The 27,959-nt window shown below is 63.9% G+C and overlaps 1 protein-coding gene across 4 annotated transcripts; it reads left to right on the top strand.

The window, feature by feature from the left end:
* The first annotated feature begins 170 nt into the window (after positions 1–170).
* On the top strand, positions 171–27,790 carry FLNC (filamin C). Of its 4 annotated transcripts, XM_021546970.3 has the most exons (47): positions 171–508; positions 2,261–2,509; positions 2,699–2,796; positions 3,147–3,297; positions 3,780–3,898; positions 4,022–4,099; positions 4,658–4,820; positions 5,358–5,558; positions 5,943–6,080; positions 6,436–6,562; positions 6,943–7,079; positions 7,676–7,869; positions 8,020–8,133; positions 8,366–8,509; positions 8,882–9,005; positions 9,417–9,577; positions 9,699–9,789; positions 9,997–10,166; positions 10,730–10,847; positions 11,447–11,709; positions 12,030–12,627; positions 13,274–13,447; positions 13,951–14,113; positions 14,784–14,944; positions 15,397–15,564; positions 16,018–16,141; positions 16,230–16,386; positions 16,558–16,747; positions 17,263–17,286; positions 17,384–17,631; positions 18,322–18,409; positions 18,498–18,638; positions 18,828–18,956; positions 19,084–19,257; positions 19,832–19,993; positions 20,296–20,499; positions 21,205–21,357; positions 21,456–21,578; positions 22,322–22,582; positions 23,822–24,091; positions 24,503–24,640; positions 24,941–25,056; positions 25,451–25,580; positions 25,950–26,126; positions 26,324–26,542; positions 27,016–27,225; positions 27,552–27,790. In XM_021546970.3, the coding sequence occupies exons 1-47, from the start codon at positions 172–174 to the stop codon at positions 27,737–27,739; spliced, it is 8,067 nt and encodes a 2,688-aa protein (XP_021402645.2). In that variant the 5' UTR covers position 171; the 3' UTR covers positions 27,740–27,790. The 4 variants fall into 4 exon arrangements, with proteins under 4 accessions (XP_021402645.2, XP_085425601.1, XP_085425600.1 ...); XM_085569475.1 differs by lacking the exon at positions 22,322–22,582; XM_085569474.1 differs by lacking the exon at positions 17,263–17,286.
* The last annotated feature ends 169 nt before the right edge of the window (positions 27,791–27,959 follow it).

The following is a 27,959-nucleotide window of genomic DNA, read 5'->3' on the forward strand; positions in this document are numbered from 1 at the left end:
CCGCCTTGGGACCCACACCCACGGTGCCAGGATCCCTTCAGGACACTGGGACTGACCCACGACCCCCGCCCAGCACCAGAAGTGAGCCAGGGCTCCCCCCCAACCCTCTCAGGACTCTCCACACCACCCAGGAACCCCTCTGCCCATCGAGGACCCACCGAGCCCTCCAGGATGAACTCTACTTACGAGGCAGCACCGGGAGAGGACCCCGAGGAGCTCCCGGCCACCGAGAAGGACCTTGCAGAGGACGCGCCCTGGAAGAAGATCCAGCAGAACACGTTCACGCGCTGGTGCAATGAGCACCTCAAGTGTGTGCAGAAGCGCATCGTGGACCTGCAGCGCGACCTGAGCGACGGGCTGCGCCTCATCGCGCTGCTCGAGGTGCTCAGCCAGAAGAAGATGGGGCGCAAGCACCACCCGCGCCCCAACTTCCGCCAGATGAAGCTGGAGAACGTCTCGGTGGCCCTCGAGTTCTTGGAGCGGGAGCACATCAAGCTCGTGTCCATCGGTGGGTGTGCAAGGGAAGCGGTGTCCGTGGGTGGGTGGGCACAGGGCGGGTGAGGGTGGAAGGGGAATGGGAACGGTGCTGGAAGGTGGAAGGGGAATGGGAACAGTGCTGGAGGGTGGAAGGGGAATGGGAATGGTGCTGGAGGGTGGAAGGGGAATGGGAACGGTGCTGGAGGGTAGAAGGGGAATGGGAACGGTGAGCGGGCAAGGGCAGGGCCAATGGACAAATGGGAATGAGGAATGAGTGTGTAAGGGTGGGCATGATGTGGGGATGGGAAATTGAGGGAGAGTATACGAGGGTAGGGGTGGACAAGTGAGGATGTGGATGAGTGTGTAAAGGGAGGGGAGGGATGGGTGTGAATAGGGTGAGAGTGCAAGGGTGGGGAGTGGAGGAGTGTGAGTGGAGAATGACTGTGCAAGGAGCATGATGGACAAATGAGGATGGGGCCGTGAGTGAGTGTGCAAGGGTAGGGTGATGGATGAATGGGAATGAAGGATGTGTGCAAGAGTGAGGCCGACGGACAGATGAGAATGGGGATGCATGTGCAAGCGGTGGGGTGGCAGGAGCAGGAGCGGGATGAGCGTGCGAGAGCGGTGCAGCAGTGGGAATGGGGTGAGCGTGCAAGGCTGGCGGGGCTGCGGGCGAGTGTGCAAGGGGTGAGTGTGCGGGGGCGGCGCGGTCTGCGGGCCGACCCTCGCAGGGCGTGCGGAGCGGGGGGGCCCGGCCCGTGCAGGGCCGCGCAGGGGGGCTGAGCTCACGCTTGGCTCGGGGCCGCGGCGCTGAGCTCACGCGCGGGGGGGCCCGGCCCGCACACGCACCCACCCCTCGCGGGGCCTCAGCGCCCACCCCCACCCGACAGCTGCAGGGTGACCCCCCCCGCGCACACGTCCGTGCGCGGCCCCCCTGGCACGCCCGGACCCGGGGGGTGCGAGACCCCCTCCCGCGGTGTCGCCGCCCCCTCCCACGCGCGTCTTTGCCCCCTCTCGGGACGCCCCCAGATGTGACCCCAAGTTTTGGGGACCTCCCAGGTGCTGCCCCCCCGGAGCACCCGGCGGGGAGGGGTTTGTCCCTCCATCTCCCCCATTTCCTCCCTGAAACGCGATCGCTCGTGGGGGGAAGTGGCGGGGGAAGGAGCGGGGGAGGGTCAGCTCCGCAGGGCGGTGGGGGAGGGACCGGGATGCCTCGGACCCCCCTCCCCCCACAGCCGTCCCCTGCCTCAGTGTCCCCCTTCTGGCACTCCAGGAATCCCTTGGGAAGGTCAGGGGTGTGGCACTCCAGGGCGCTCCCTTGGGGACCCCGGCTGCTGCCAGGGTTGTGCCCCCCCAGGCACTTCCCGGGGGTGCTGGGTCCCCACAGGGTGAAGTGCTCGGCATGGACAGGGCGCAGTGTCGTGGGTCATCCCTCGCTTCTGTGCCCCGGGGTGTCCCCAGGCAGGTGTTGGGGTGCAGCGTCCCATGGCACCGCCTGGGGTGTCGGGGTGCCCCGAGACGGGTGCTGGGGTCCGCCCGTTGTGCCGTGGGATGTCGGGGTGTAGGGGTCCCTGTGGTGGTGCTGTGGGGTTTGGGGGTGCCCCAGCCGAGTCCCCCCATTATCCCCATTCCCAGAGACAGCCGGGACACGACCCTGAAGCTGATCCCGGGGCCACAGCTGTGCGGGTGCGAGGATCCCTCCAGCGGGTCCCAGGATGTCGGGGTACCCCGGGGGGAGTCCCGAGGGATCTCGGGGTTCAGCCTCCCCGTTTCTCCCCCACAGACAGCAAAGCAATCGTGGACGGGAACCTGAAGCTGATCCTGGGGCTGATCTGGACACTCATCCTGCACTATTCCATCTCCATGCCTATGTGGGAGGAAGAGGAGGACGACGAAGGCCGCCACCAGACCCCCAAGCAGCGGCTGCTGGGCTGGATCCAGCACAAGGTGCCGCAGCTGCCCATCACCAACTTCAACCGTGACTGGCGCGACGGGAAAGCGCTGGGAGCGCTGGTGGACAACTGCGCCCCGGGTGAGGAGCGCGGCGGGGCGGGGGCGTGGGGGGACAGATGGGGGGAGAACTGCGCCCCGAGTGAGGGTACGAGGTGCAGGCTGGCTCGGGGGGCACCGATGGAGATGTTGGGGGCAGCAGGCGCAGAAGGGGGAGGTGGAGGACGGGGGTCAGGACAGGGGTGCGCCCCTGACCCTTCTGGCCCCCCAGGTCTGTGCCCAGACTGGGAGAAGTGGGACCCCAACAAGCCGGTGCAGAACGCTCGGGAGGCCATGCAGCAGGCAGACGACTGGCTGGGAGTCCCCCAGGTACGGGCATGCTGGGGGGTGTGGGGGGCACTGCGGGTCTACAGGTACAGGGTGGGGCACTGGCACTCGTCCAGGTACGGTGCAGGGCAGGAACGGGTGGGGGGCACTGGGAGAGGGTGCTGGGGGTGCAGGGGCGTGCCTGGGGAGTGTCCTTGGGGATCCACAGGCCATTTGGGGTACCCCATGGCTCCTGTGGTAGGGGTGTGGGGGGTTCCCCAGCAGGGCAAGGAGGGCCTGATGGCTGTTGGGGTCTCAGGAGGGTCAGGGAGTGTCGGGGGCCCCTCCTGGTAGTGGGCTGCGTGGTGGGGGTTCCCCGGCAGGGTCTGACAGGTGTTGGGCTTCCCTGCCAGGTGATCGCCCCCGAGGAGATTGTGGACCCCAATGTGGACGAGCACTCGGTGATGACGTACCTGTCCCAGTTCCCCAAGGCCAAGCTCCGGCCCGGGGCCCCCGTGCGCCCCCGTCTCCCTGAGCCCGGCCGTGCGCGCGCCTACGGGCCCGGTATGGGGGCTGAGGGGCTCGGGGGTCGTGGGCAGCTGGGGTCCCAGGGGGGCAGGAAGGGGTGGAGGTTTGAGGGGCACCGGGGGGGCTGGGGACCTGGCACAGGTGGGAACAAAAGGGGCACGGAGCGGGGACTTGGGGGGCTTGTCAGCACAAGAGGGTGTCTGGGGGCTCTGGCTGTCAGGGCATGAGAGTAAACCATGGCCTCCGCAAGCCAGGGACTCCTCTCCAGTCCTGGGGTGTCACCTGTGCCCAGGGACACCCGAGGGAAACCCCAGGGTCTCCACTCCCCACCCAGAGCTCCCCAAAAGTCCCGCTATGCACAGAGACTCCCCAAAGGCCTATCAGACTCCCCTGCCCATACTCAGGAGACCACCATTGACACTCTGGAACCCCCTGCTACCACCAAGGACAACCTGGGACCCAAAACCCTGGGGGGTTTTGGGGGGCTGTGGCCCCCTTTGACTCCCCCTACCCTGCAGGCATCGAGCCCCAGGGGAATGTGGTGCTGCGCCCTGCCCAGTTCACAGTGGAGACCCTCGAGGCAGGCATGGGCGAGGTCCTGGTCTATGTTGAGGACCCCGAGGGACACACTGAGGAGGTACAGGGGGCCCTGGCCCCCCCTCAGGGGTATCCCCCCCCATCTCCCCCTCTGGGAGACCTCCCTGTGCCCCAGCTCTGTGTCACCCTCTTCCCCCGGTTTTGGGGTCTCTTCCCACTGCAGGCCAAGGTGGTCCCCAACAATGACAAGAAGCGAACGTACAGTGTCACCTACGTCCCCAAGGTTGGGGGGCTGCACAAGGTGAGCACCTTGGTGACCCCCCAGAGCAACCCTTCTGTGACATCCCCTTGCTACCCCTGACACCCCATGGCACCCCACTCCATGGCACCCCCACCCCGTGACACCCCCATGTCTCAGAGTGGTGGCTGCCCCTCCCACACCTCCTCCCCAAGGGGAATGGGGGACACCTGGCCCAGTAGGGTTTGAGGGTCCCTAAGGATCTCTGAGGGGCTCTCCTTGGGGTCCCTGGGGATGACACTGGGTGGCCCTGGGGTGCCCTGTAGGGTCCCCGGGGTGCCACACTGAGGTCTGTGGGGGGAGGTGTTGTAATGGGGCACCCTGGAGTGTCCTGTTGGGACTCCTGGATGTCCTATGCATCAGGGTCCCTGGAGGGGACAAATGGGAGCCCCTGGGGGTGGTCACTGCTGAGGGGGATCCTCTTCAGGTTGTCATGCTAGAGGGTGTCCCTGGGGTGTGTCGCTGCTGTCTCCATGGGGATCCGTGGGGGCTGTTCCTGGGCTGTGGTGAGGCCATGGGGCCGTGGTGTCCTGACACCCCTGATGTCCCTGTGCCCTCCAGGTGACGGTGCTGTTTGCGGGGCAGAACATTGATGGGAGCCCCTTTGGGGTGAACGTGGGCATGGCCCTGGGCGATGCCAGCAAGGTCACGGCACGCGGCCCCGGTCTGGAGCCTGTGGGCAATGTGGCCAACAAGGCCACCTACTTCGACATCTACACTGCAGGTGGGGGCATGGGGGGCTGGGGGTCCCTGGGGACATGTTCTGGGGGTGGGTGGCATGGCCAGGTGACTGGGGACATGCCTTCAGGGTGACATGGCCACGGCATGACCCAGAGACTTCGAGGACGTGTCCTTGTGGTGGCTGTGACATGACTTGCTGGCACTGTCCATGTCCTCATGATGACGTGGGATGGCCTGGTGGCTCTGGGGCTGAATCCTTGGAGTGGCACGGCCATGGCATGACCATGGCATGATCTCATGGTGGCTTGTGGACACCTTCTCATTCCAGGGCCACGGCATGCCCAGGTGGCTCTGGGGACATGTCCTCATGGTGGCCTCGATGTAGCATGACCTGGTGGCCCTGGGGTCACGCCTTCATGGTGGGGTGGCCTTATGGTGGCAGGGCTGTGGCATGGAAGTGGCACCAAGACTGTGTCCTTCTTGTGCCATGGCCATGCTGTCAGGCAGGGCTGGGTGGCTCTGGGACGTGTCCCCACGGTGGCCTGGCCATGGGACTGAGCATGTGTCCTGGTGATGACAGGGGCTGGCTCGGGCGATGTGGGGGTGGTGATCACGGACCCCCAGGGCCGACGAGACACAGTGGAGGTGATGCTGGAGGACAAGGGGGACAACGTGTTCCGCTGCACCTACCGGCCCGTCCTCGAAGGGCCACACACCATCTGTGTTACCTATGCTGGCGCCCAGGTGCCCAGAAGCCCCTTCACTGTCAATGTGGCTGAAGGTGAGGCTCCCTCTGGGTTCCCACATGGCTCCATAGCATTCGTGGTGACTGTACCTAATGTCACCTATCAGTGGCCCCTCGACACCCAGCTGTGACCACGGTGACCCCAAGGCACCCAGTGGTGACTGTGGTGGTCCATGACACCATTAAGTGACCACGGGTGAACCCATGGTCCCCTGACACTCCCCGGGGTGTCCCTCTGGCACCCCCGTCCCCAGGGTGTCCCCAGGGGTTGGTTCCTTGTGTCCCTGAGGACACCATGGCACTCCCCTGTCCCGAAGACATCCCCATGGGCCCCTCCCAACCCTGGGACCCCCTCTTGCTGTCCCTGGGGGTTCCCCAGGGTCCCCCCGGTGCCTGGTGGGTGCTAATGGGAGTTTTCAGCCTGCACCCCCTCGGCGGTCCGGGCCACGGGCAGGGGGCTGCAGCCACGGGGGGTCCGAGTGCAGGACGTGGCCGATTTCAAGGTTCTGACACGGGGCGCGGGCAGCGGGGACCTGAGGGTGACGCTGCGGGGACCAGGTACGTGTCACTGCGTGGAGCATGGCGGGGCTGGAAGGTTGGGGGGCACCGTGGGGTTGGCCACTGGAAGGATGTGGGGAGGGTCCCACTGGGGGGGCCCATGGGGTGAGTGTATGGGTGGGGGTCCCCCATGGAGGGATGGATATGGATGGGGGACCCATGGGGGCTCTAGGGTTGGGGAACACCATGGGGTGGCCATAGGGAGGTGGGTGCGTGGGCAGGGGTCTCGTGAAGTTGTCCATGGAGGTTGGATGGTTGGGGCCATCCTAGGGTTGACCATGGGTTGGGGGCACCACGGGAGGTGCATGGCTGGGGGTGCCCCTGGGTGGGTGCCCCAGCTGACCCCCTCGCACAGGGGGCACGGAGGAGCCGGTGACCGTGCGGGATGTCGGCGACGGCGTCTACGAGTGCGAGTACGTGCCCCGGGTGCCCGGCACCTACCAGGTGTCCATCACCTGGGGCGGCTACGCCATCCCCCGCAGGTCAGTGCCGAGCGCAGGGGTCCCGGCAGGGAAAGTGAGGGGGGTGGGCTTGTGCAGAAGGGGCCGGGGGGCCCTCACTGCCCCTCCACCCTCCCCAGCCCATCTGAGGTGCAGATGTCCTGCTGGGGTGGGGGTTCTGGGGAATGAGGTGGGGGGGTGTGGAGTACAAGCCCTCCCTCATCCGCCCGAGCCAGTTTGAGGTGCAGGTGTCTCCCCGGGGGTGGGAGATACTTGGGGGGACTGGGGGGTGCAGGTGTGTGCAGGTTAGTGTAGCCCCTCCCTCGCGTTCCCCCCAGCCTGTTCGAGGTGCAGGTGTGTGAGATGAGGGGCTGGGGGTGTACAGGTGTTACAGCCCCCTCACGCCTGCCTGTCCCCCCCAGCCCATTCGAGGTGCAGGTGTCCCCCCAGCCGGGGGCCCAGAAGGTCCGGGCCTGGGGGCCGGGGCTCGAGGGCGGCGTCGTGGGGCGCCCTGCAGACTTCGTGGTCGAGGCCGTCGGCACTGAAGTGGGGACCCTTGGTGAGCAGGGGGGACATGGAGGTGGGGGGCACTGTGGTGGGGACCCTGGGTGAGCCCTGAAGGGCGGGACGTGGGGACAGGGTTAGGGGCACCATGGTGGGGACATGGGGACAGGGCTGGGGGTCGTGTGGTGGGAACAGGGTGGGGAGCTATGTGATGGGGACAAGGGCCTGAGTGGCTGACACCCTGCTGGGGACATGGGGACAGAATGGGGGGCACCATGAGGCAATGTGGCACTGTGAGGGGTGTTGTGGTGGGGACAAGGTCACAGAGCGTGTAAACCCCACTGGGGACATGGGACAGGCTGCAGGACGGGCACCATAGTGGAGTGCCCCACTGCTGTGGTGACACAGGCATGCAGAGGTGGTGACGTGGGGCAGGTTGGGGGTGGCCCCAGTGGGGTCGGGGGGACACAGGTGGTGCCACCCTGGGGACATGGTCACAGAGAGGGGACAATGGTCTGGGGTCCCCACTGGGGGGACAAAAGGACTTGTTAGGTGTCACCCTTCTGGGGGCATGGGCACAGAGGGGGGACGAGGACGAGGTCTGGGGGTTGTGGCACGGGCACAGGGTAATGGTGGCTGTGGTGCCCCCAGGGTTCTCCATCGAGGGCCCATCCCAGGCACGCATCGAGTGTGATGACAAGGGCGATGGCTCGTGCGACGTGCGCTACTGGCCCACGGAGCCAGGGCTCTACGCCGTGCATGTGGTCTGTGACGATGAGGACATCCGGGACAGCCCTTTCATGGCTGACATCCGCCCCGCTCCCCCTGACTCCTGGCCCGACAAGGTGCTGCGACCCATGGCCACCCACAGATCCTGTTGTGCCCTTGTGCTCCACAGTGCCCTTCTGTGCCCCACTGCGCCCCATTGCGCCTCAGCTGTGGGTGCTGGGGGTGCCAGCACCCCATTGCATCCTTCTAACCGCCCCTCTCCACAGGTGAAGGCCTTTGGGCCCGGGCTGGAGCCCACTGGCTGCATTGTGGATCGCCCGGCCGAGTTCACCATTGATGCCCGTGCTGCTGGCAAGGGGCCCCTCAAGCTCTATGCCCAGGTGGGAGCTGTGGGACTGCTGGGTGCTGCTGGGTGCTCTTGAGTGACATCAGGTGGAGTTGAGCACCTTTGAGTGCTGTTGAGCACTGCTGGGTTCCGTTCATTGTTGTTGGGCACCATTGGGTGCCCTTGAGCACTACTGGGTGCCGTTGGGCATTGCTGGGCACCCTTGGGTGCCATTGGCCAGTGCTGAGTGCCGTTGGGCCCCCTCACCTCCCCCCTGCTGCTCACAGGATGCCGAGGGCTTCCCCATCGACATCAAGGTGAAGGACAATGGTGACGGCACCTTCCACTGTGTCTACGTCCCCACCAAGGCCATGAAGCACACAGTCATCGTTGCCTGGGGGGGTGTCAACACCCCCAACAGCCCCTTCCGTGTGGGTATCATGGGGGCCCATGGGTGCTGGGGTGGCTGTGGGGGTCCCTTGAGGTGTAGGGAGGGGGTGCTATTCATGGAGGGTGTTCAGGTGTCAGATGTGGGGCATGGGAGTCCCATGGGGCTGGGAGCCCATGGGATGATGTGGATGGAAATGGGGGTCCCATGGGGTGCTGGGTGTGGGGATGGAGGTGCCACACCCATAGGGTGCTGGGGTAGGGCTTGGGGTCCCATGAAGTGCTGGGGATGGGAGTCTATGGAGTGGTTGGAGGTAGGGTGCCAGTGGTGGGGGGGTGTTGGAGGTCCCAGCCCATGGGGTGCCAGGGAAAGAGGGATCTGTGCCCCTGCCCCATGAGACACTGTGGGCCCACAGGTGAGCGTGGGTGAGGGCAGCCACCCTAGCAGGGTGAAGGTGCACGGGCCGGGCGTGGAGAAGACGGGGCTGAAGGCCAACGAACCCACTTACTTCACCGTGGACTGCAGCGAGGCTGGACAGGGTGGGTGCAATAGTGGGAGGCACCCTGGGAACTCCTCTGTGGGCATGGGGCTTGTGTCCCTGGGCCAGAACCCCTGGTCCTGCACCCCTGGTCCTGGACCATCACCACCAGTCCTGCGCCATCATTCCTGGATCAAGGGTCCTTCATTCTGGGCCCATCAGTTCTGGGCCTGGTCCTGCATCCCTGCTCCTACATCCCTGATCCTACACCCCTGGTCCTGGACCGTTGTCCCTGCTCCTGGTCCAGGACTCCTGGACCTGCATCCCTGGTCCATTATCTCTGATCCTGGTCCATCAATCCTGGTCCTGTCCATCATCTCCAGTCCTGATCCAGTCCCCTGCCCCATGTGCCTGGTTCCACTCCTTGGTGTCCCCCTGGGGAGTGGGGACCACTGACCCGGCACCCCCACAGGTGACGTCAGCATTGGCATCAAGTGTGCCCCAGGAGTGGTGGGGCCGCTCGAGGCTGACATCGACTTTGACATCATCAAGAATGACAATGACACCTTCACCGTCAAGTACACGGCGCCGGGCGCGGGACTCTACACCATCATGGTGCTCTTTGCCAACCAGGTCAGGGTTCTGGACTGCCCCACATCCCCGAGGGTCTGTGCCCCACTCTGTGGGGCTGCTGGGGCTGGGCCTGTGACCCCGTGGTGCCCCCGTGTCACTGTGGCCTGGCCTTGGTCCCCAGGAGATCCCCTCCAGCCCCTTCCGCATCAAGGTGGACCCATCCCACGACGCCACCAAGGTCAAAGCTGAGGGACCTGGGCTCAGCCGGACGGGTGAGGGGCCAGTGGGGTGGGGTGGGGTGGGGACATCGGGTGGGGGTGATGGGTGCTGTGAGGACGGTACTGTGAGTGGCGCGGGTCCCACGGTGGCTGACCCTAGGGGCAGGGGTGGCGGTGGGGGACCCCCACCCACATCTGGGTGCTATGGGGCAGGGACTGTGGGTGCCGTGGGTCCTGCAGTGACTTGATGATGTGGTGCAGGGGTGGAGGTGGGGACCCCCACCCACTTCCGCGTGCAGACGCGGGGGGCGGGGAAGGCCCCCCTAGACGTGCGCTTCGTGGGGTCGGGGCCCGGCCCAGCCGTTGCTGACTTCGAGGTCATCGACAACCACGACTACTCCTACACTGTCAAGTACACCCCGCTGCAGCAGGTGCGTGCTGGGGCAGCTGGACCCATGGGGACATCCCATGGAGCCACCTCAACCAGTCTGGGCACCCCAGCCCATAGGATCACCCCATGGGGGAATGCCCAACATACAGGGGCTCCCTGGCCCATGGGGTAACCAAGGGGGCCCCCTCACTGACATCCCATCCCCTGGGCTCCCTCAGGGACACCCGCTGATGCAGCCCAGTGTACAGGGGCACCCCATGAGCACCCCCTCCCCATAGGCACCCCCAGCTCCTGGGCAGCCCCCCGCTATGAACACCCCCCCATTGCCATGGACACCCCATGCCCCTGGGGCAGCTGCAGCCCCACGTGTGTACCTGTCAACCCAGGGCACCCCCAGGTCCACATGTTCCCCCATCCCCAGGAATTTACCCTCCCCAGCAGCCATGGGTGACCCCCAGCCCCCCTCAGCCTTATGGCTGTGTGTCCCCTGGCACCCCCTTGGAATCCTCCAGCACTGCCCCATGGATGTCTGCCCTCTGTCCCAAGACTGGGTGATGTGTGGGGGTCCCCTAGCAGCACCCTGATGTGGAATTGTTCCTGCAGGGCCCCCTGTCTGTGGTGGTCACCTATGGGGGGGACCCCATCCCCAAGAGCCCCTTCCCCGTCACTGTGGCCCCCCCGCTGCAGCTGGGCAAGGTCAAGGTGCAGGGGCTCAACAGCAGTGAGTGGCAGCACTGGGGGAATGACGGGGGGGACACCGAGGGAGGGGAGCTCCCTGAGAGTGCTGTAGAGTGTGGGGCGGGCCCTACAAGGGACACGAGCACTGGGGGCATCCTGGGGGAAGAGACCTTGGGAAGGACGCCTGGGTGACAGGATCAGTCTCAGGGGCACTCTGAATTATGAGGGTACGCTGGGGAGGGCACTCTTGAGTGTGGGGTTCAGTAAGGTGAGGGCACATGAGGGCACGAACACTGCATGTAGGGGTACCTGGGGGGGATACACACCCTGGTTATGGGGTGCAGCTTGGGGGCCCCAAGGGTGGGTTGGGGGCACTCTAGTCAGAGAGGTTTGGGACTGCCTATGTGTGGGAGCAACCAGGATATGGGGGACAGATATGGGTGGGGGCATGGGGGGACACACACCCTGTGGGGAAACAATACCCTGGATAAGGGGGACACCCTTGGGTGGAGGTGACACACCCCGGGACAGACACACACCTCCCACCCCGGGTCTGGGGGACACATCTGGGTATGAGGTTCTCCATAGGTCTGGGGGCACCCAGAGTGTGGGATGCCCCTCTGACCCCCCACTCCCCTGCAGAGGCAGAGGTGGGGCAGGTGCAGGAGTTCCAGGTGGAGACCCAGGGCGCAGGAGGCCAGGGGCAACTGGAGGTGAAGGTGACAGGCCCCTCGCGCCGCCCGGTGCCCTGCACGGTGGGGCCTGCACCCCCTGGGGGCCCCCACCCTGTCACCTTCACACCACCCGAGGAGGGGCCCCACCGTGTCGAGGTCACCTACGACGGGCACCCGGTTCCAGGCAGCCCCTTCCCTGTGGAGGCTCTGCTGCCCCCTGACCCCTCCAAGGTGAGCATGGCACACGCGTGTGCAACAAGGATGTGTGTGCCCCAACCCCTGTGTCCCTCTGCCCTCCTGACCCCAATGTGCTGCTCACAAGCCCCAGATGTGCCCATATCCCCATAACCCCTGCATGTCCTCCCTGAACCCCACATGTTCCTGTGTGAGCAGGTGATGGCCTTGGGGCTGGGGCTGCAGGGCAGTGACTTGGGGTCCACTGACCCCCACCTGTCCCCGTGTCCCCCTTACCCCCTGCGTGTCCCCATGTCCCCCGTGCCCCCTACCTGTCCCTGTGTCCCCCTGACCCCTGTGTGTCCCTGTGCCTGCAGGTGGTGGCCTCGGGGCCGGGGCTGAAGGGCGGCCGTGTGGGGGTCCCAGCGCCCTTCTCCATTGCCACGCAGGGCGCGGGCAGTGGGGGGCTGGGGCTGACAGTGGAGGGGCCCTGCGAGGCCAAGATCGAGTGCCAGGACAACGGGGATGGCTCCTGCGCCGTGTCCTACCTGCCCACGGCGCCCGGAGAGTACCACATCAACATCCTCTTTGCTGGGCGCCACATCCCGGGCAGCCCCTTCACGGCTGCGGTCACGGCGCCCTTCGACCCGGCCAAAGTGACGGCGTCGGGGCCGGGGCTGGAGCGCGGCCGTGCGGGCGAGGCGGCCGTCTTCTCCGTGGACTGCTCACAGGCCGGCGAGGCCGAGCTCACCATCGAGATCCGTTCCGAGGCCGGCGTCAAGGCCGAAGTGCTGGTGCAGAACAACCGCGACGGCACCTACGCCATCACCTACACCCCGGCCTGTGCCGGTGCCTACACCATCACCATCAACTATGGCGGCCTCCCGGTGCCCAACTGCCCCGTGCGCGTCACTGTCGACCCCGCCGTCGACACCAGCAGCGTCAAGGTCTACGGCAAAGGCGTGGAGCCGCGAGGTGAGGGTGTGGCCACGCAGGGGCCGCTCACCATGGCGCCTCTTTCCCCTGGGTGGGGATCTCCTTCTCCCCAGGGGCATCCCATCCCTGTGGGCATCTCTTCCTCCTGGGTACCTCTGTGGACACCACCACAGGCATCTCCCCTCTGTGAGCATCCCCACGGGCTCCCCATCCCTGAGGGTATCCCCTCTCTGTGGACATCCCTGCTCACAGGCATTCCAACCCCATGTGCACCCCATGGACAGCCCTTCTCACATGGGGGATTTCTGAACACCCTATGGACATGCCTCTGTGGGCACCTCCCCCGTGCACGGACAACCCCGTGGCTATGGTCGCTGCCATGGTCACCAATATCTCCTCCCCATGTCCATCCCCTCTAATGGGGGCTCTCCTGGGCACCCCACAGGCATCTCTCCTCCCCCTGTCCCCCTTGCCCCCACCACTACTCAGGAGTCCCTGTGGTTTCCCCCTCATTCCTGGGAGGAAGTTCTAGGGGTGCAGGGGGTGTGGGGTGGGACCCCAAGGGTGTGCCAGTTTCTCCCCTTGAAGCCCCTGTGTGTGCTGAGGGGGCCATGGGCTCTCAGAGGGTGCTGTAAGGGACCCTCAGGTGAGCTCTGGGCCCCCTTGACCCCCCTGTACCTCTCAGGAGTGCTTCGGGAGGTGGGCACAGAGTTCACGGTGGATGCGCGGGCACTGGCCCCCACCGGGGGACCCCACGTCCGGGCACGGGTGCTGAACCCCTCAGGGACCCCCATCGACACCTTCGTCACTGACCTTGGCGATGGCACCTACCGCGTGGAGTACACACCCTTCGAGGAGGGTGAGGGACCCCCACAAACCCCCTGGGAGGCCCAACACCCCCAGGGACCCCAAGGCCCTCTTGGAGAACACAGACACCCCCAGGGGACTCCCAAACCCCTAGGGACCCCCAACCCCCTGGGAAGCTCCAGGGACCATGAGCTCCAGGGACTCTGCTCCTACACCAGACTCCAACATCCCCCCAGGACCTCAAGTCCTGGCCAGGCACCCTCCATTCTTCATGAGGGACTTTCAGAGAGGGATCTTCCCATGCCATGTCCAAGCAGGGACCCCCTTCAATTCCCACTGGAGCCCCAGAACCAGGAACCCCCCAGACCACGGAGACATCCCCAAATCCCAACCAGGCACTCCCAGCCCCCCCCAAAAACCTCATTCAGGGATCTCCAAAATGCCCAAGACCTTTAAAACCCCACCTAGGGACCCCCAAAATCCCCTGAGAATCCCCATCCCAGAGACCCCTTGTGCCCCCTCCATGGGCAGTGTGTGATGGTGTCCCTGTCGCAGGGCTGCACCTGGTGGAGGTGACATACGATGATGTGGCAGTCCCCAAGAGCCCATTCCGTGTGGGGGTGGCCGAGGGCTGCGACCCCACACGCGTTCGGGCACATGGCCCTGGCCTGGAGGGCGGCCTGGTGGGCACGGCCAACCACTTCACCGTGGAGACCAGGTGGGCACTGACCCCCAACTCAATCCATCCCTGCTCCCCAAAGGCCCCCAACCCCTGCCTTCCAAATCCCCTGCCCTAGCCGTATGCCACATCCACCCACCCCTCATGCTGTCCATGTTGGGGGGTTTGGGGTGGGCATGGCTCCCTGCTTCAGTGTGGAGACCAGGGGGGCACCAGCCCTGGGTCCCTCCATTCCCACACCCATGGATTCCTCCCCCAGAGATGTTACCTCCACCCCAAACTGCCAACCCAGTATCTCCATCCCCTGTTGTGGAGGTGCCACCACTATCCTCTTGCACCTGTGCCCTTCATGTGCATGTCCCGCCTCTATCCCATGTCACCAACCTGCCCCCTTTCATCCTATGCCACCGCTCTGGCACCTCCATATTCTGCCACAGAGGTCCCTTGCCCAGCTTGTTGCATCCTCTACCGCATGTGTCCTTTCCCATGGATGTACCACCTCCATCCCATGTCACCAAACAAGCATTTCCACTCCCTGCCATGAAAGTGCCATCTCCATCCCGTGTCACCAGGATGGCATCTTTGTCCCCTTGCCATGGAGGTGCCACCTCTGCCAGGGAGGTGGCACCTCCATCTCCCCACCACGGCAGTTGTTCCCCCTGGCCCCACCATGCCTGTGTCACCTCTCTGAGTGGTGGCGTGTCCCCAGGGGTGCGGGCACTGGGGGGCTGGGCCTGGCCATCGAGGGTCCCTCAGAGGCGAAGATGTCCTGCAAGGACAACAAGGACGGGAGCTGTGCAGTGGAGTATGTCCCCTTCACGCCTGGTGACTACGACGTCAACATCACCTTCGGCGGCCACCCCATCCCTGGTGCGAGGGGACACAGGGACGGGGGTTGGGGGAGGTGTCCTGATTGTCATCTGTTGGTCACAGGGCTTCACTGTGGTGACGCCACCCAGGGCGGCCCCACAGCCAAGCTGTCCCCTGCCTGTGCTGTCCCCATGGCCATGGCTTCGGTACCCCCATGGCCACACTGACCGATGGTCGTGTTGTCCTCATGGCTCACGTTGAGCCCAAGGCCACATTGGCCTTATGAGCACACTGGCTCCACAAATTATCTGTGCACGTGATGGACACGCCAACTCTATGGCCACAGTGTCCCTGTGCCCCTGTTGACCTCATGGCCATGTTGACCTTGTCCTCATGCTGATCCCATCCCCACACTGACCCCACACTCACATTGGCAGTGGCCACACTGCCCCATCCCCCCCTACCCTGCCCCATGCTGCCTCCCTCACGTGCTGACCCCCTTCTCCACACAGGGAGCCCGTTCCGGGTGCGAGTGCGGGATGCTGTGGATGCCTCAAAGGTGACGTGCTCAGGGCCAGGGCTGGGACCCAGTGTCCGTGCACGGCTGCCCCAGAGCTTCACCGTGGACGTCAGTGCCACGGGACGTGCAGCCCTTGACGTGACGCTGCTGGGGCCCACTGGTAGGTGGGGACATGGGGAGCAGGGGGGCCTGTGTCTTGTGGGGTGTCCTGACCTCTGGGGTGTCTTGCCTCTTCAATGTCCTACTCCATAGGATGTCCTGGCCCTTGGATCCCAGGTCTATAGAGAGTCCTGCCCCCTGGGGTGTCCTGACTCATGGGTTGTCTAGCACCATGGATGCCCTGTTCCATAGGGTGTCCTGCCTCACAGTGTCCCCTCTTATATAGGGTGTCCTACCTATGGACGTCCTGCTCCATAGGGTGTCCTACCCCACAGGATGTCCAGCCCCATGAATGCCCTTCTTCATAGAGTGTCCTACCCTTTGGGGCGCCTTCCTCATGGACCCATCCAGGGAGGTTGTGTCCTCCATGCTGCTCTGTGCCCACCATGTCCTCCTGTCCCAAGTGTCCTCCTGACTCACATGTCCCCACCCCACATGTCCCACTGCCCCACAGGGCTGCTGGAGCCAGTGGAGATCCGAGACAATGGTGATGGCACCCACAAGGTCACCTACACCCCAGCCACTGACGGGCCCTACACCGTGTCTGTCAAGTACGGGGGGCAGGAGGTGCCACGCAGGTGAGACCTCACCTCGGCTGGCAGAGTGGGACAGGATCCCACACAGCCTGGAGATCCCAGCACTTTTCTGACTTCCTGCTTCCCCCAGCCCCTTCAAGGTCACGGCGCTGCCCACCCACGATGCCAGCAAGGTGCGGGCGAGCGGCCCTGGGCTGAGTGCCGGAGGGATCCCTGCCAGCCTCCCGGTGGAATTCACCATTGACGCCCGCGACGCTGGCGAGGGACTGCTCACGGTGCAGATCCTGGTCAGTGTGTGAGGGGGAAACGTGGGGGAGTGTGAGGGTTGTGGCTGGGCACACTGAGGATGGGTGAAGGGCTGCTCACAGTCCAGATCCCGGTCAGTGCAGGGGGAGTCATGGGGTGCTGAGCCCCACAGGGTGCCCCCAGTACAGGGCACTGATGGGGGCTGCCTGCAGGACCCTGAGGGACAGCCCAAGAAGGCGTCAATCCGGGACAACGGGGACGGCACCTACACAGTGTCCTATGTGCCCGACGTGCCGGGGCGCTACACCAGCACTGTCAAGTACGGGGGTGATGAGATCCCTGCGTCACCCTTCCGGGTCCTTGCCGTGCCTTCTGGCGATGCCAGCAAGTGCCTTGTCACAGGTGGGGCTGCCCCCCAGTGTCCTTATGCTGACCTATGTCATCCCCTTGCTGGCCTCTGGCATCCCCTTGCTGGCCTCTGGCATCCCCTTGCTGACCCACAGCATCCCCTCACTGCCCCACGATGTCCCCTCGCTGCCCCACTGCACCCCTCCCTGCCCCACAGTGTTCCTCCTGCCCCACAGCATCCCCTCCTGCCCCACAGCATCCCCTCCTGCCCCACAACATCCATATGCTGACCCACAGTGTCCCCCTGCTGTCCCACAGCACCCACCCCAGACACCCCTGCCTTACCCCCCACCACCCCATGGCTGCCCCCAGCACACCCACTGCCCCACTGCTGCCCCTCAGCACCCCTCCCACCACCCCCAGACCTACCCCATGGCATAGTGGGGATGAGTGGGTGTCCCCAGGACAGGATGTGCTGGCCCCTGGAGCCCCCCGGCCCCCTCGGCACCCCTGGCCCCCCAACCAGCCCCCCAACCCCTTCTCACCGCTCTCCCTGGTCTTTCTTGCAGTATCCATTGGGGGCCATGGACTGGGTAAGTGGTGCCAGGGGGGCAGTTGGGGGGCTGGGAGGAGGCAGTTGGGGAATAGGTTTGGAGTCCCCCCATGGCCCTGACCCCAGCCTCCCCTCAGGTGCCTGCCTGGGCCCCACAATCCAGATCGGGGAGGAGACGGTGATCACGGTGGATGCAAAGGCAGCGGGACAAGGCAAGGTCACCTGCAAGGTGTCAACGCCTGATGGTGCTGAACTGGATGTGGATGTGGTGGAAAACCACGATGGCACTTTTGACATCTTCTACACCGCACCTGAGCCTGGCAAATACGTCATCACCATCCGCTTTGGCGGGGAGCACGTCCCTAACAGCCCCTTCCATGTCATGGTGGGTGGGGCACTGGGGGGAGGGGGGCACTGTGAGTCTGGGGGGGTTGTGATGAGCACCACGGGTCAGATTTTGGGAGACCATGGTGTGGGCAGCATGGAACTGGAAGACCATGGTGGGTGCCATGAGGAGAGAGTTGGGGCTATGATGGGCATCGTGGGGTCAGATGATCATGGTGGGTACTGTGGGGCAGACAGGTGGGGCCATGGGGTTGGGAAATAGTGGTGGATGCAAGGGGCAAAGAGTCAAGGGCACAATGGACACCATGGGACAGATTTGGAACACCAGGGTGACACCATGGAGTAGGGAAACCATGGTGGGGTTGAAATATCATGGTAGGCACCAACAGACAGAGGACTGGGGCCGTGGTCGACACCGAGGGAGAGAGAGTTGAGTCAGTCAGTGTGGCATTGCAAGAGCACAATGGGCACTGCAGGGTCGGGTGACCATGATGGGAGTTATGGAGGGGCAGTGTTGGCCCAATGGTGGCCATCATGGAGCTGAGAGAGTTGGGAGACCATGGTGGGCACTGTGGGGCTGGATGACCATGGGGGGCACTGTTGGGCCAGGGTTGTGATGGTGGGGGTTGGGATCGTGGTGGACACCATGAGCTCTGGAGATCATGAGGATCATCACAGGGCTGGGAGTCTACCATTAGGTTCTTACCCTTCCTCTCTGCCCCACTGTCAGGCCACGGAGGAGCCCCCAGCCACCACCGAGAACCTCCGGCCCTTTAACCTCGTCATCCCCTTCACGGTGCAGAAGGGTGAGATCACAGGTACAGCACAGGGGGGCTGTGGGCACAGGGACCACCCCTTCAGGCACCAGCGCCCCTCTTGGTGCCCCTACTGACAAAATACCCCCAGGTGAGGTGCGGATGCCCTCGGGGAAGACAGCGCGGCCCAACATCACCGACAACAAGGACGGGACGGTGACAGTGCACTATGCCCCCTCCGAGAAGGGGCTGCATGAGATGGACATTCGCTATGATGGCAACCACATTCCTGGTGAGCCACTGCAGGGCGCTGGGAGCCACTGGGAGGTGGCTGAGGAAGGTTGATATAGCAATGCCCTGGTTGGACTCCTGTGGTCAGGCACACACCATGGTGTGGAATGTCTCTGTGGGGTCCGTGGTTGATCATCCTTGGGTTGGAGTGTCCTCATGGGTCTCTGACCATTGTCCCTTGTGTCCCCAGGGAGTCCCCTCCAGTTCTACGTGGATGCCATCAACCCACGCCACGTCAGTGCCTATGGGCCTGGGTTGAGCCATGGGATGGTCAACAAGCCATGCACATTCACCATTGTCACCAAGGACGCTGGCGAGGGTGAGTGATGGCCAAGGAGGGATGGGAGGTCAGGGGGACTCCCCCAGTGCCATCAGGAGGGACTGGAGACCCCTGTTACCTCCTGACACCCCTTGTCCGGTGCCTTCTGACAACCCCTGTGCTCCAGGTGGGCTGTCGCTGGCAGTCGAAGGTCCCTCCAAGGCGGAGATTACCTGCCAGGACAACAAGGACGGGACATGCACCGTGTCCTACCTGCCCACAGCCCCTGGCGACTACAGCATCATTGTGCGCTTTGATGACAAACACATCCCGGGCAGCCCCTTCACTGCCAAGATCACTGGTGAGACAGGCTGGGGGGCACAGTGGGGTCTGGGGGGGTTCCGGGGATTCCTGGGGGCTCCACGTGGCCATGGGGGCACTGGTTGGCCATGGAGACATCTATGGAGTCATGGCCATGAGGGCACCTGCGAGGTTGTGGGGGCACTTGTATGAACATGGAGGCACCTGTGGGTCACGGAGGCCATAGCATAGTCATGGGGACAGCTGTGGGGTAATGGGCACACTTGCCCCATGGCCATTGGGATACCTGTGGTGTCTCTTGTCCATCCCTGGCCACCAGGATCCCCCCTCCCATGGCCTTGGGGCCACTGTGAAACCTTGGAGACCCAACCCATGGCCATGGGGATGTCATAGAGTTTGAGGACCCCATCACAAGGCCATGTAGACCTTGTGGGGACTCTATGCATGGAGGATGCTATTCACACATCTTTGGGTGACCCCTGATTCTGAGGACTCTCTCCATATATCCAATGGGACCTTGTGGGGCTTTGGGAATATCATTCCATCACCATTGGGATCCTATTCATCTTGTTGCCCACCTTGGGCTGATGTCCCTGCTGATGGCATCTCTGCAGGGGATGACTCCATGCGCACGTCCCAGCTCAATGTGGGCACCTCAACTGATGTGTCACTGAAGATCGCAGAGACAGACCTGAGCCTGTTGGCGGCTACCATCCGCGCGCCCTCGGGCAACGAGGAGCCATGCCTGCTCAAGCGGCTGCCCAACCGCCACATCGGTGTGCAGGGGCAAGGGGACACCATGGGGGCACAGGGACAGATGTGGGCACAGGAGAACTGGCACGTGGGCACATGAGAGGAGGATGTGGGACCTGGGGACTTGTTGGGACAGGGAACAGTGGGGCTATGGGGTCACAGGGATGGGTGGCCTTGTGGCATTGGGTCAGCACGGGGTTGGTGGCCATGGTCAGGGGACTTGGATGCTGACCAGGGGCTGATGGAGGTGGCTGGGGGATGGGGATGGTACATGAGTGGTGGCCAAGTCTGGTGGTGGTGTGTGTGACCACTGTGTCCTCCCCAGGCATCTCATTCACACCCAAGGAGGTGGGCGAGCACGTGGTGAGTGTGCGGAAGAGCGGGCAGCATGTCACCAACAGCCCCTTCAAGATCCTGGTGGGACAGTCAGAGATTGGCGATGCTGGCCGGGTCAAGGTGTGGGGCCAGGGACTTCTGGAGGGCCACACCTTTGAGGTGGCTGAGTTCATCGTGGACACACGCAGCGCTGGTGAGGACATGGTGGGGAATGGCCATGGGGGAGGAGGTAGCCATGGCTAAGAGCAGGATGGGGTGATGGCCATGACCGTGAGAAGGTTATGGCCACCCAAGGATGAGATGGTTGTGGCCACCCAAGGATGAGATGGTGGCCATGGTTATTGCTGTGGTGTACTAAGGCCACATGTGATGTTGGCCAAGGCTACATGTGGCCAGGAAGGATGGTGGCAATGGCCATGGCCAAGGCAGGATGGTCCCTGTGGCTGTGGTTGGATGGTGGCTGTGGTGGTGATGTGGCCATAACCGGGATGATTTGATGACTATGGCCATGCTACAGGTGTGGCCAGCACAGGATGAGGTGGTGGCTATGCTGTGACCTTCATCTGAATGGAATGGTGACCATGGCTGTGGCATGGCCAATGCCCAGGTGAAATGTGGCTTAAGGCCATGCCATGGCTGTGGCCAACACAGGATGGGGTGGTGGCCATGATTATGGGCATGGTATGACCATGGCCAGGATAGTGTGGTGGCCATGTCCATGGTGCAGCCAAGAGGGTGATGCTGTGGTGACCCTGGCATGGCCATGGCCAGGATGGGGGTGATGGCTGGGATTGGGTGGTGACCATGGGCAGTTTGGGCTTGTGGCCTTGGTGTGACCATGACCAGAGCAGGACAGCCTCCGCGGGACACCTCTGATCATGTCCCCATGGCTACCCAGGTTATGGTGGACTGGGTCTGTCCATTGAGGGCCCCAGCAAGGTGGACATAAACTGTGAGGACATGGAGGATGGCACCTGCAAAGTCACCTACTGCCCCACCGAGCCCGGCAACTACATAATCAACATCAAATTTGCTGACAAACATGTCCCAGGTGGGCTGGGGGAAACATGGGGGACAGAGGGTTGTGGTGGGGAGGGGTGCTAGGACCCCCAGGGGGTGACAGGTCCCTGAGGTAACTGTCTCCCACAGGGAGCCCCTTCACAGTGAAGGTGACGGGTGAGGGGCGGATGAAGGAGAGCATCACGCGTCGGCGGCAGGCGCCCTCCATCGCCACTGTTGGCAGCACCTGCGACCTCAACCTTAAGATCCCAGGTAAGGTTGACCTTCCTCCTCCTTCTCCTCCTCCTTCTTCTCCTCCTCCTACCCCCTCCTCCTTCCACCCTCCCTCCTTCTCATCCTCCTTCTCCTCTTCTTCCTCTTCCTTCTCCTCATCTTTCATCCTCCATCGTTCTCCTCTTCATCCTCCTCTCTTCCTCCTCTTCTTCCTTCTCCATTCTAATCTTCCTCCTCCTGCTCTGTGGGCCATGGGGATGGAGACACATCTCAGCCACTCCAGCTCTGATTTCTTCTTCCTTCCTCTTTCTCTCCCCTCCGTGCGTCTGTGTCCATGTCTGTGTCCCTCTGTGCGTCTGTGCCTGTGTCCTTGCGTCCCACTGTGCATGCCACCACGCACTGATACCTCCATCCACATGTCTGTGTGTCCATTCACACCTATCCACGTGTCCATCTCTGGCTTCATCCACCTTGGCTCCATCCCTCCCTGCACCGTTCTCTGCTTCCAACCCTGTGACCACCCATGTCTCCACCCATCACGATTCCATCATCCCTGTGTCCATCCTTGTCTCCACCCCTCCATGTCTCCACTCATCCACGTCTCCTCCCATCACTACATCCGTCCCTCTGTCCACTCATGCCCATGTCTATCCATATCCTCCTGTGTCCCCATGACCCCTCTGTGCACCCTTCTGCTCCCCCTCCATGCTCACCCCCTGCGGTCCCCACGTGTCCCCATGTGTCTGCACTGTCCCTCTTTGTCCCTGTGGGGTGTTCCCCAGGGAACTGGTTCCAGATGGTGTCGGCGCAGGAGCGGCTGACGCGCACGTTCACGCGCAGCAGCCACACGTACACGCGCACGGAGCGCACTGAGATCAGCAAGACGCGTGGCGGGGAGACCACGCGCGAGGTGCACGTGGAGGAATCGACCCGCGTGGGTGGCGCCTTCCCCCGCGCGCCCCCGGAGCCCTTCGGTGCCTTCGGGGCCTTTGGGACCCGCGAGGGCATTGGCGCCTTCGCAGCCCCTGCGCGCGCACACGAGGGTGCGTCCTGCACCAGGGGTGTTCGGGGGCTGTGCATGGGCACGTGCAGCAAAGTGGGACTGCAGAAGAGCTGCGTGTGCATGAGGGGCAAGTGTGCACGAGGGCTGGGTGTGCATGAGGGGAGTGTGAGCGCAGGGAAGTGTGTTTGCACAAGGACTGGGTGCACCGGAGCAGCGGTGTGTGTTTGCACAGGGCTGTGATTGCACAAGGACTGGGTGTGCATGGAAGTAGACTTGCACGAGAGCTGGGCACACTTGCCACGGGAGTGCCCTTGCACAGGGCTGTGTGCCCAGGACACACCTGGGACAGACCCCCTGGCACACGTGTGGGGGCTGCTGTGCTGATGGGGGATGCCGTCCACACGGGGATGTGCAGAGGTGGGCACAGCTCTGGCTCTTTGCACAGGCAGGCCTACACCTGTTTACGGGGTGTGTGCGCGCAGCCCAGAGGGCTGTGGGTCCCCTCGGCACGGCTGTGCAGTCTCACAAGGGCATGTGCATGCGTAAGCACACGTGTGTGTGCGAGTGTGTGCGTGTGCACGCTGGCAAGTGCACGTGTCCTGTGCATGAGGGGATGTGCTTGTGGGATGGGGTGCACCCCATGGGCTCTGGTGGGTGTTGGGATGTCAGGGAACACTGGCGGCAGGGTGGTGCAATGACAGTGACAAGGGTGCCCTAGTGGTGGGGCAGCAGGGTGCTAGTGTGCCAGGGAGCCCTTGGGACAATGGTGAGAAGATGATGGGGCAATGGCATGTCCCAGTGCCCTGGTATCAGAGTGACAGGATGTTAGGGTGACAGGATGCAGGGGTGCTGTGGTGCCAGGGTGATGGCTTGATGGGGTGACAGGGTGCCATGGTGACAGGATGACAGGGTACTCCAGTAACAGGTACTGGGGTGCCATAGTGACATGGTGATAAGGAAATAGGGTGCAGAGGGGCTGGGGTGCAAGGGTACCCAGGTTACAGGATGATGGAGCGATGTGGTGACAAGGTGGCCTGGTGACAGGGTGACAATGTGCCATATAGCCATGGGGTGCTGAGGTGCCACAGTGGCACAGTGGAGGGGTGAGTGACAATGGGGTGATGTTGGAGTGCCCAGGTGCCTTCAGGGTGACAAGGTGTGTGCCTGCAGGTGAGGCGATGGTGCAGGAGCTGGGATGCCATAGCAATAGGGTGTTGGGGTGCCGCTGGGGTGCCGATGGGTGTCGGGGTGCTCACGGTGACGTGGTGCGTGCCTGCAGGTGAGGCGTCAGCGCAGGAGCTGTCGGCGCAGGTGCTGAGCCCGTCGGGGCAGCGGCGCGAGGCCGAGGTGGTGCCGGGGGGCGCGGGGGTGTACAGCGTGCGCTTCGTGCCCCAGGAGACAGGCGCCCACACCGTCAGCGTCAAGTTCCGGGGGCAGCACGTGCCCGGGAGCCCCTTCCAGTTCACCGTGGGGCCCCTGGGCGAGGGTGGCGCCCACAAAGTGCGCGCGGGGGGCACCGGGCTGCAGCGCGCTGTGGCCGGCACGCCAGGTACGGGGGGGTCTGCCAGCTATGGGGCATGTTGGGGGCCTGGGGGTGACTGGGGGTGTCATGGGTGTGTGGGTGTGATGGGGATGTGGGGGCAATGAGGGATGGGTGCTCTTGGGGGGATGTATCTGGGGTCTGGGTGCTGTTGGGGGTGTGGGTGGCAATGGGGGGTAGGTGCTATGTGTGTTTGGGGTGTTGGTGAAATTTGGGGGCTCTGGGTGCTGTGAGGGGGGATTTGGGTACAGCTGAGTGTGGGGGCAATGGGGGGTGTTATAGGTGCTCTGTGTTCCATGGGTGGGATGTGGGTTCTGTGGGGGTGTCTGGGTACCATGGGGAGGAGGGTGCAGGTCTGTGCTGGCTGTCGCCATCCTGGGGTGCCACTGAGGGCCAGGGTGACCCCGGTGACCCCCCCAGCTGAGTTCAGCATCTGGACACGTGAGGCGGGCGCGGGGGGACTCTCCATTGCTGTCGAGGGGCCCAGCAAAGCCGAGATCTCCTTTGAGGACCGCAAGGATGGCTCCTGTGGCGTCTCCTACCTGGTGCAGGAGCCAGGTGAGGGGAAGCTGTACCCCAACACCTCCAACCACCCCTAACATGCCCCAGGGTGCTCAGCCTGAGGCTGGGGCCACAGGACCCTCATATGAGGAGGGACCCACATGCAAATGTAGCCCAAATTAAGGATGTCCCCATGGGAGGATGTCCCCAAAGGAAGGTGTCTCTGCACAGGTGCCCCCAAGGGAGGGTGTCTCCATGAGTAGTGTCTCTGTGCATGCGTGTCCCCACATAAGAGGGTTCCCAAGGGAAGGTGTCCCTGTGTGGGGGCTCCCTGCCTGACTGTCCCCTGTCCCCCAGGTGACTACGAGGTGTCCATCAAGTTCAACGAGGAGCACATCCCTGACAGCCCCTTCATTGTCCCTGTCGCCTCCCACTCCGATGATGCCCGACGCCTCACTGTCACCAGCCTGCAGGTACTGGGGACAGCCCCTGTGAAACCCTGGGGCACCCCTGGGCTCACAGATGCCCCTTGGATCCCCAGACCACTCTTGGGCTGCGCTGAGCCCCAACTGCACTCTTGGGATGCCCACTGTGTGCCACCTTTGGGTCTCCTGTTGCACCCTTGGACCCTCTGAGGCCACTTCTCCCTCCCTCATGTCACCCCTAGATCACCTTTATGTCCCTCTGTGCCAGCCTTGATGTCCCTTGTATCACATTGCACCCCTGTGTCACCCTTGGTGCCCATGGTGTTCCCCCTGTCCCACTGCCCCCCGCCATGTCCCCCCATTCCCTGGAGTGAACCAGCTGGCATCATTCACAATATCCCCCTGTCCCCCCGTCCCTGATGCCACTGTGGCCTGCCCACAGGAGACAGTGGCAGTGAACCAGCCAGCATCTTTCGCGGTGCAGCTGAACGGGGCACGCGGCGTCATCGACGCCAAAGTGCACACGCCTGCAGGGGTGGTGGAGGAGTGCTACGTGTCCGAGCTGGACAGCGGTGAGGGGACACGGGGACACCACAGGGACCGTGGGGACAGTGGGTCTGCAGATGTGGGGTTGTGGGCACAGGGTACAGGACATGGGGACATGTGATGTGGGGACATGGGGCTGAGAACAGGAGGACATGGGGTATGGGGACAAAGTGACATGATGGCATCCCCCAGACTAGTACACACTGGAGTTCTTGCATGGGATGTGGAGACACAGGGATGTGGGGACATGGGACATGGGGACAGAGGACACAGAGGTATGGGGATGTGTCTTTGTCCCCCTGATATGCACTGGGGTTCCTGCTGTGCAGGAACAGGGTGTGGGGACATGGGGACACGGGGACATGGGGACACGGTGACATGTCTGTGTCCCCCAGACCGGTACGCCCTGGGGTTCCTGCCACGTGAGAACGGAGTGCACTCCATTGACCTGCGCTTCAATGGGCGCCACGTGCCCGGGAGCCCCTTCAACATCCGCGTGGGCGAGCAGAGCCAAGCCGGGGACCCTGGGCTCGTCACTGCCTTTGGGCCAGGCCTCGAGGGTGGCCGCACAGGTGACACTGCTGTGGAGACATGGACAGGGCTGTGGGAGTGGGGTGGGGAAAGAGACACAGCTGTGGTGGTGGCAGGAGAGACACGGCTGTGAAATGGTGATGGGGACAGAGCCATGATGGAGATGTGGCCATGGGTGATGACCACGACGGCATCCTGGTGTTCCCCCTATGATGCCATCCCCATGTCCATGTCCCAGGGGTGCCCTCAGAGTTCCTGGTGCAGACAGCCAATGCGGGGGCAGGAGCACTGGCTGTCACCATTGATGGCCCCTCCAAAGTGGAGCTGGACTGTACAGAGGTCCCTGAGGGCCACCGCGTCACCTACACCCCGATGGCTCCTGGCAACTACCTCATCTCCATCAAGTATGGGGGCCCCCACCACATCGTGGGGAGCCCCTTCAAGGCCAAGGTCACTGGTATGAACAGGGGGGACATGGGGATGGGAAGGGCCATGGGTATTGGGAGGGACGTGGGGATAGAGAGGAACATGGAACTAGCGGGGACATGGGAACTGAAGGGGACATGGGGACCACTGGGGCCACATCATGGGCAGCCCCTTCAGGGCCAAGGTCACTGGTACAGATGGGGTGTGGGCAGACACGGGGATGGGGGGCATGGATAAGGGAGACTGGGGGTGGAGAACATGGGGGTCCCCAGTATGAGATGACGAGGGGTCAGTGATGGGCATGACGGAGGTTTGCAGGAAGGCCACCCTGCAGGACCAGGGTGACATGAGTGGGGGGTCCTGGGGGTGACATGGTGTAGGATCCCCAGGATGACATGATGGGGGTGCCAGGGGGAGGGGGGTTGTCCCTGGAAGATGCCCCCCCGCGCAGTGTGAAGGGGAGTCCCATGGTGGGGGCTGACCGTGACCCCTGGTACTCCCCAGGCCCACGGCTGTCGGGCGGACACAGTCTACACGAGACCTCGACAGTGCTGGTGGAGCCGGTGGTGAGGGCGGGCTCGCGGGGCCCCCCGGCCTTTGGGGGGCTCTCCAAGGCCCCGTCAGACGCTGGGCAAGTGGTGGCCCGGGGGCCAGGGCTGGCGGCCGCCCGCCTGGGCCACAAGAACCACTTCACCGTGGACTGCAGCAAGGCTGGTGAGGGCGCCGGGGGTCCAGGGATTGGGGTGGCTGAGGGGGGACCGGGTTGGAAGGGCAGATGGGGGCTTGGCGTGGCGGTCCAGGGGCTCCTAGGGGAGTCCTGTGGGGGCTTGGAGGAGAGGCAGTGGGTCTGCGAGGTGTTCAGGGAATTCCGGGGAGTCTTGAGAAAGGATGGGGCAGGTTAAAGGGGGGCCTGGGGGTCTTGGGAGGGGATGGGGTGGGTAAGGGGAAGAGTCTGGTGGAGGGTCTGGGGCGCAAGGGGGGAGGCTTGGGGTGACCCCGGGGTCTCACGCTTACGGTTCACCCTGCCCGCGTCCCCCCAGGTACAAACATGCTGCTGGTGGGGGTGCACGGCCCCAAGGCCCCGTGCGAGGAGGTGCACGTGAAGCATGAGGGGAACCGCGTGTACACGGTGACCTACAGTGTGCGGGAGCGCGGCGAGTACGTGCTGCTGCTGCGCTGGGGCGACCGCGACGTCCCGGGGAGCCCCTTCCGTGTCACTGCGGCCTGAGCCCCCGAGCCGGGGCAGCGGGCTGGCAATAAAGCGTTGGGAGAGGAACAATGTCCGAGTGATGGCCGGGACACTCACAGCGTGGGGCTGGAGCGAGCCAGGCTCCCGGGGCAGTCTGCTGGACACTAGCTCCAGGGCTGTCCTGAGCAAGACACCACATTTCTGGGGTGTGCAGAACAGCACAGAAGCCTTTGGGGGTGGCCCTGGGGGTCTGGGCCAG

The sequence above is a fragment of the Lonchura striata genome, chromosome 1A (assembly GCF_050655825.1).
Source record: "Lonchura striata isolate lonStrDom1 chromosome 1A, ASM5065582v1, whole genome shotgun sequence".
In the NCBI taxonomy this organism is placed as follows: domain Eukaryota; kingdom Metazoa; phylum Chordata; class Aves; order Passeriformes; family Estrildidae; genus Lonchura; species Lonchura striata.